At 46.0% G+C, this 7314-nt stretch overlaps 1 protein-coding gene, 1 long non-coding RNA gene and 1 other non-coding gene across 3 annotated transcripts; 1 reads left to right on the top strand and 2 right to left on the bottom strand.

The window, feature by feature from the left end:
• Positions 1-445: 445 nt before the first annotated feature.
• On the bottom strand, positions 446-3597 carry ABT1 (activator of basal transcription 1). The gene is made up of 3 exons (XM_063097562.1): positions 3323-3597; positions 2469-2668; positions 446-2316 (listed from the first exon to the last, which is right to left on the bottom strand). The coding sequence occupies exons 1-3, from the start codon at positions 3561-3563 to the stop codon at positions 1936-1938; spliced, it is 822 nt and encodes a 273-aa protein (XP_062953632.1). The 5' UTR covers positions 3564-3597; the 3' UTR covers positions 446-1935.
• A 149-nt stretch (positions 3598-3746) lies between these two features.
• Positions 3747-6355, top strand: LOC134377733 (uncharacterized). The gene is made up of 3 exons (XR_010023564.1): positions 3747-3812; positions 5887-5967; positions 6279-6355. It is a non-coding gene; the product is annotated as an uncharacterized LOC134377733 (long non-coding RNA).
• Positions 5526-5617, bottom strand: TRNAY-GUA (transfer RNA tyrosine (anticodon GUA)). The gene is given in 2 exon segments: positions 5526-5561; positions 5581-5617. It is a non-coding gene; the product is annotated as a tRNA-Tyr (tRNA).
• Positions 6356-7314: the final 959 nt, after the last annotated feature.

Below are 7314 nucleotides of genomic sequence, written 5' to 3'. Positions count from 1 at the left end.
CAGGTGTGAGCATTTTGTGCAGAACTATTTGAATTTGGTGCCTGAGAAGCTGGCCCTTGAGTATACTGATACCTAAATGCTGCCCAGCCTGGGAACACAATTTCTTTCATTCATTCAAGAAATAGTAAGCCTCATTACGTTTGGTTTACTTTCTAAGCTGTTAGCAACTTGAGAGAAAGAAATGTTTCTTCTTCATCTTGGTATCTTTTTATCTAGCAAAGGTGGCAATGGGCACACAGACTTCTAAACGAATGAATATGCCTCTTGCCAAATTCTGATGCTGGACTTTTCTGGTTCACTTGAACATCATGACTTGAGGAAACAATACACATGAAACAAACTCACAAGAAATGAACACAAGAAACAAGGACATCAATTTCCTAAGATTAGGGAATAACATTACACCTAATGATTGCTGAGGAGAGGTACGTGGGTCACAGAAAATGTTATACTAAGCTTTACTATATGGTCACTTTTATTCTCCCAAATAAAAAGCACCTATAAAGTTAAGATCATAACATGGCTCAGATGTTTTACAGTCAAAGAAGTGGATAAATCCATTCCTCTTAAAAAACAAACCAACTATGAATAATTACATTGACAGCAGAAAAAACAAAAGAAACAAAGAGCACAAGCAAAACCCAAATAATTATAATCACTCTACCACTCTCTGAAAGTTAACAGCCTGGATAATGATCAGGTTTTAGTCTATATGAGACTGTGTATAGATTCCTTATTTATTTTGACACCTGAGTTTTCAGCTCCTCTTAGTAGCTTACACTGATTCTTTGAAGCCTCCAGGGCTGCTTTTTGTGCCTTTGTGTGAACCCTCCCTTGTCTAAGCCGCAAAAGGTATAAGTACATGCCAGGGGCATTTATTCCTGACTTCCCTCCTAGGCTTTGCCCACCCTTACAGTTGTTCGAACGCAGCACTCCCTCCACAAAGCACTACTTGCAACTGTAGGAGCACACAAGAATCTTTCAGACTTCTCTGTCATTTTCCCAGTTCACTTTCCAGGAATGATCTGGAAAACTTGGTAAGGACTGACCCATCTCTGAAGACTGTGATCATGAGTCAAGTCCACACTGAGAGCATACCATGCCTTATCCTGGCCCCCACTCTACCCCTTATGCAATCTACCATGATGCCTTTCTATCCTATTTCGGTAACCTATAAGACTTAACACCAAGCGCCATGTGTTATTACCCATTATCACTGCTTCCTCACACAGTGGCTTAGTAAATGCTGAATTAGACAAATGACTGATGAACTGGGCTAAGAAATTAAACAGAGAGAAAAAAAGTCCAAGTTGAAAGGGGGGCTCTGAGAACAGAAGACGGAGTGAAGGTGAATGAATGGGGCACAAGGAGATCAAAGATGGAACTTGCCCAATGAGCTCCCCTCCCCTGAAACTAAAAAAGCATATTAAAATATATTTATTCTTTTCTATAAACATATTTAGAAGGTGGTCCCCAATCCAGTCCCACCCCATTAACTCCTATACCTGTTAACTTTTTGTAAATAAAAAGGATGCTGCAGCTTCCCTTACCTGTAGTTGATAAACAGAAAAAGATTGCCTGGACAAGCCACTATCACTCTAGTTAAAAATAAAGGCTCTTCCTGGGGCAATAAAGTAGAATTTTTAGGGGACCCCATTGGATAGAAGGCAGGTAGCCAAGAGTCAAACAAGACAAATCACGCATCTGCAACAGTCATAATCATTCTAGTATGAATTAGGTGCCTCAGCCAGGCATGTACAGGAGTTGGGTGGGGGAAGAAGGGAGGCCCACAAAATTTCCAGGTCTGGGCCCTCACCAGGGACTCCAGGTTTGAGAAACACGATAAAATGTCTGCCTGGGTAGTCATCATCACTCTAGTATGAGGTAGACAGAAAGCAGGGCAGGACCAGGAAGTGGAAGGGTCCCCCCTGCTCCTCAGGAGTCCCTGCCCTGCGAAGGTCCCTCCATGTTCTCTGAGGGTGGTGGAGCTCCAAAGATCCTGGCAAGGAGCCCTCGGTTGGAGCGGGCCTGGTCCTGGGCGTTAGCCAAGCGAGTCCGTTCACGTCCCCCTGGTCGAGCTGCTTTCCGGGCCCTCAGCTCCTGCTCAGTGGGCCGCTGGGCAAAAGCCCAGGAGCCATTCGGACGGGCAGGGTCTCCATCAGCAGCAAGGAAGCGTTGTCCCCGCTCAACACTTCGAAGATAGAAGTCAGTTTCACGTTTGGCCTGGGCAACCTCCACTCTCAGGCGCTGCCGGCGCACCTGGCGCTCAAAAGCAAGATGCTCGCTGAGGTGGGACCAGGTGAAACGGTGCAGGTACTGAGGGCAGGAAGACAAGAAAAGATCAGTATATCAGATGAGGGAGGGAGAGGAGATGGGAGCTGAGCAGGGCCCAAGACAGGTTATGGGGATAACTGGGCCAGGGTTGGGAAAGAGGAGGATGAGAGATGTAGTAGACAGGCCTATCTCACCTTGAGGTTCCACAGGTCGTAACGGAAGGGGCTGCGCCTACGGGCACCCATCGGCGTGTTGTGGAGACTTGCCGCCACGCGCTTCGCTACACGCTTGTCCCGAAACTCCACCCAGCCCTCGGTGTAGTCCTTGCTGTACTTAGACCCCTTTTTCCTTCCCGCAGCTGCTGCCGCCTTTTTCTTGCGTTTCACGAACCGATCTGAGAACCAAAGACAGAGCCACGGTCAAGGAGGCCGACGTAGGATCCACTCCCACGCACCTCCCTAAGGCCGCGCTATTCTCCAAAGCTGCCGGCCCGGGCCCCACCTCACAGTCTTTGCCTGCGAAGACTTTTCCCTATCCATCCTTTCCCTTGTCTAACTCAATTCTTTTCTCAAATGTTAAAGTTTTAATCAGGCCTACCCTGAGTACTATTTAAAACCCGCACATACACACACACGCACTCGCACAAGTCCCATCCCCACTTAGTGTGTGAAAGGGGGAAGGGCGGCTGATCATATGCTGTTTCTTGAGCTGGACTGCGATACCAAAGGGATGTGTTCAGTTTTGTAGGAAAGCCACTTCTATTCAGGCTGTACTCATCTAACAATCGGTAAACAGATGCGGAAAGAGTTGCGAAATGGAGAACTAAGGCACCACCGGGTACACCGACCTACGCACACCCCCGGTTCTCCGACCACTCGCCCCATCCTCCTAATAGACATGCGCACCACCTACTTACCAGCCAGGAGCTGGGGATCCGCCTCCTCCAAAAACCAGCAGCTGGTGCCACAGCCCCGCGCAGCCGAGGCAACAGACGTGCATGCGCGCCCACCCGACACCCTCCTGCCTTCACCAAGGCCCGCGCACTTACCCTCAGCCTGAAAAAAAACGCGCCCAACCTCGCCATAGGCGCTGAGAAGATTGCGTACGTGCAGAGGCCGAAAGCGCGGCGGGATGTGGCCCAGGTACACAATACCCGGCACTACCCTCTTCTTGCCGCCGCAAGTCGCTTCTTCGGATTCATCCTGTTCCTCTTCCGACTCTGGTTTCTGGTCTGTTCCTTTCGGAGGTTCTTGCTCGGCCGCTGCCTTTTCCGATTCCTCGGCCTCCATGCTGCGTGATAACGCGGAGTCCGACAGCCGTAAAGCGCCGTGCCGACTGACGCGCACAGTGTGCGATGGCCTGCGGGGAAGGGGCGGGGCTGAGGCGGTGATAACAAATGAGAGCACAAGAGTGGGTGATGCAGAGGGCGGAAGTGGGGTGTCTGGTCGGAAGCGAGATTCAGAGGTGGGGGCGGGATGAAAGGCTCCTGGGTTGGAGATGCAGAACCGGAAGAGGCTGATCCCCAAGTGAACGCCTTGGTGAGATGCGAAAAGGCGATTGATGCAGGGTCTTCCGGGAATTTTGCAGAACTTTTGGAGAGTTTCTGCGTATTCTAGCGATCGAAATAGAATTTTACTCAAGGGAACCGGGCGCGACTCCGGCTGAGGGGTGACTCGCCTTCTAAAGTTTCATTTTTTTTTAATTCGAGTTTTGAAGTTTTAGTTATTTTTGAAAATTTAACTTAGAGTTTTGAATATTTTAAAATTTAAATTTTGAAAATGTAATTTAACTTTGGTAAATATAATTTTGGAAATTTGATTTAATTTTTGAAATTTTAAGTTGTGAGCTTTTAGTTTAATATTTTAAATTTGACTTTGTGAGTGTCTAAAAAACTTAAATGGAACAATTACCTTGTTTAAAGAACTTATTTGGCGTCTGTTATACCTGCGTATCGATGTGTTTTCCATATGTACATTTATATTGCAAATAACTGTCAGATGCACACACAGCTCCAACTCAGGCGACCGCCGAGCGGCTCGCTTAGTTCTGCTCTCCCTGGTTCTGTACTCAGACATTTGCCCTCATATCACAAACCACGTTTTCCCCTGTGACCTACGAAACCGCAGCGCCAGGCGGCCCTGGGGGCGATCCGTACAACAAACCCGGGCCACCTTCCTCGCGCGGGCTCTTGGCCTCGGCCTCTTCTAGTCGCCCGAGGACGCGCCCTCCAGGGGGCGCCTTCCACGCCCTTGAGGCACCGCGGTCCCTCCGACGCGCGCCAGCCTCGGGGCTGACTGCAAAGGGCCGCGCCTGGAAGCGAGTACAAATAACCCGGTCGGCTTTCTAGGGAAGGGCCCGGCATCAGTTTGAGGACTGTCACTATAAATCCATCCCTGCTGTGGCATGACTCAGTTTCCCATCTCGCTCCAACGGGGGAGCAAAGTAACCCAGAGGACGGAAGCAGGGGGCACACGAGTCCACAGTTACAATCAGAGCTGGTAATTTTTTTTCCCGCGCAGGCCGCCAATTATATTTTTAAAGTAACAGGGCTCCGCGCTCTTTGGTGGCGTGTCCAAAAATCTAATAAGTAGACTCCTCCAGTTCTCACACGTCTGTTTCATTAATTTTATTGAAAAGCAGTTGCCCTCTGCTTCTTTTCTGAAGGGGGGAGGGTGAGAAGAACAGACTCCGTCTGGCTTTTAATTAACACCGACGTCTTCAAAACAGTAGTAGTGAATGAAATAGGAACACCTTTTGGGATTGCTTTAGAAGATCGGGAGCTAGGGCAGGAGCACGTGGGGAGTAGACGGTGCGAGATTGTCAGTTGTGCCAGTGTTAATTGCTAAATAGTAGTTGTTTATGCTATGTTCTCTGCTTAGTGTATGTTCGAATATGTCATTAGTAAAATGTTTATTCACATTAAATATCAACATAAGATAGGGTCCCAAAAGACAGTCAAACCTCCAAAAAATTAAAATGAAAACATTATTGCCCACACTACTCGTGACCCTTCTCAACTAGGTGAAAAGTGAGCATTCCTGGAGCTACCAATTGACTGTCAGTTGAACAACCTTTATCAGCTCTTTCCTGTGTATGTACCCGAATGCCGTTGATTTTTTTTTTTTTTCCCCCGAGTCCTACGAGTTTATGTAGAAACTCAGATGACAATTTACGGCTCACTGTGTGGTCCAAGTTTTCTTAAAATGGCTGAGGCCAGGCCCACGGAAATGAAACCCTGGGAAAAGGTTAAGTCCTTCGGGCCGGACTCGAACCAGCGACCTAAGGATGGCTACCCCAAGAGGTTCGCTACAGTTCTCCGCTCTACCAACTGAGCTACCGAAGGAATTAATGGCTTGAGACCTTAGGATACTTTATATGATGTTTACTTAATGATTTTTGTCTTGATTATTCCTGTTCCTTTTAAAAACAGGTAAACATGAGGAAGTTCTTAGGGCATTAGAAATGTTCAAAAATTGTTCTGGGTAGTAACTACAAGTGTATGAAAAATTAATTCCCTTGGACATTTCAGATTTGTGCTTTTGGATGTGTATTTTACATAAGTCTTAAAACAAAACGGAAACTCCAAAAATGTTCCCTGTCCTGCTCCCTTAGGTATAACATACACAGGACCATCGCCCTTATTGAACATGTACCACTCAGCATCTCCGCTCACTGTCAAAATGGATGATGATGGTAAGGTTGTCTTAAACGGAGACAACTGGGTGGAAGAGGGACCTACCTTCCTGAAGTAGAGTTACTGCCAAGTTCATTTTGGAAACTGTAAGGAAAGTAGAAAATTTAGTCAGGATCTCTCACCTTACATCTGTTACAAATGGGCAAGATTCAGTACATTTGCTAGAAACAAGTTATAAAAGTAGTGTAACTGCGCATGTGTGTCCATTTACTGATTCAGCATGATTATTGTAATAATGTAATGCTTGGCTTGTGGCCACTATTGTGTACTAAGAGCAAAAAGGTAACTGCTCTGAACTTCTGGTCAACAGAGTACAGTGGAGAACGGCAGAGCTCATGTCTGAGGATAAAGCATGTCTGTGAAACTCACTTATGAAGAATAAAGTACGTCTGCCTTGAATAAAGCTGCGAGAATCTTCTTTAAATTACCTGCTCATGGCCTGCACAGGAAGGGGTAGAAGGATCTGAGATCCAGCCCGATAGAAATATTGTGATTCTTCTACCTGAAGGGTAAGGAAAATTATGGGCAGACACAAATGTACTAGACACAAAACATGAAAGGCATTGTATTAGTCTGTTTCTGTTGCTTATAACAGAATACCTGGAACAGATAATTTATAAGAAAATGAAATATATTGCTTACAGTTTCTGAGGCTGGGAAGTCCTAAGTCCAGGGAACACATCTGGTGTGGGTCTTCTTTGGTGGTGGCTTTACAGTAATGCAGGGTCTCACATGGCAGAAAATGGTGGAGCAGAGGGAGACTCTTCATGACCCTCCTTTCAAAGCCCTCTGATCCACGCCACTGACCACCATTATTAATCTACTTGCTACTGCATGGTCCTACCTCTTCAAGGCCCCACCTTTCAATTACCGTAATAGGATTTCCTACCCTGAACAGTTATAGTGGTAATTAAGCTTCTAATATATGAACTTTGGGGGACACAATTCAATCAATCCACAGCAGGTGTTTTGTATGTGTGTATGTTTAGAATTTGAGTGGCTCATATTATATTGTACAACTATAGCAGGGTGAATAAATAAAACACAACACCCTAACCCCAAATTTAAAAAAGAAATGTAAACATTCCATCTATAGGTATGCTGTCATGCTTTGTTAAGGAGCACCTATTGTGGTGATCAGCTCCCTGGCACCTCAGACCGAAATGAACACCAATGGGAAAAACAGAAAGCCATCTGGAGAGACTTTTCTTTTTCATGGAATTTATGAATTATGAATTTTATGGTAATATAAATTATAAAAATATATGGAAAAGATTTCTGGTGAATTTGTCTAGGAAAGACCGTTGCTTATTAAAATCAAATTTCTTCATAACTGTAGTCTTGAA

The sequence above is a fragment of the Cynocephalus volans genome, chromosome 5, assembly GCF_027409185.1.
Source record: "Cynocephalus volans isolate mCynVol1 chromosome 5, mCynVol1.pri, whole genome shotgun sequence".
In the NCBI taxonomy this organism is placed as follows: Eukaryota; Metazoa; Chordata; class Mammalia; order Dermoptera; family Cynocephalidae; genus Cynocephalus; species Cynocephalus volans.
This window is presented reverse-complemented; position numbering and strand designations above follow the sequence as displayed.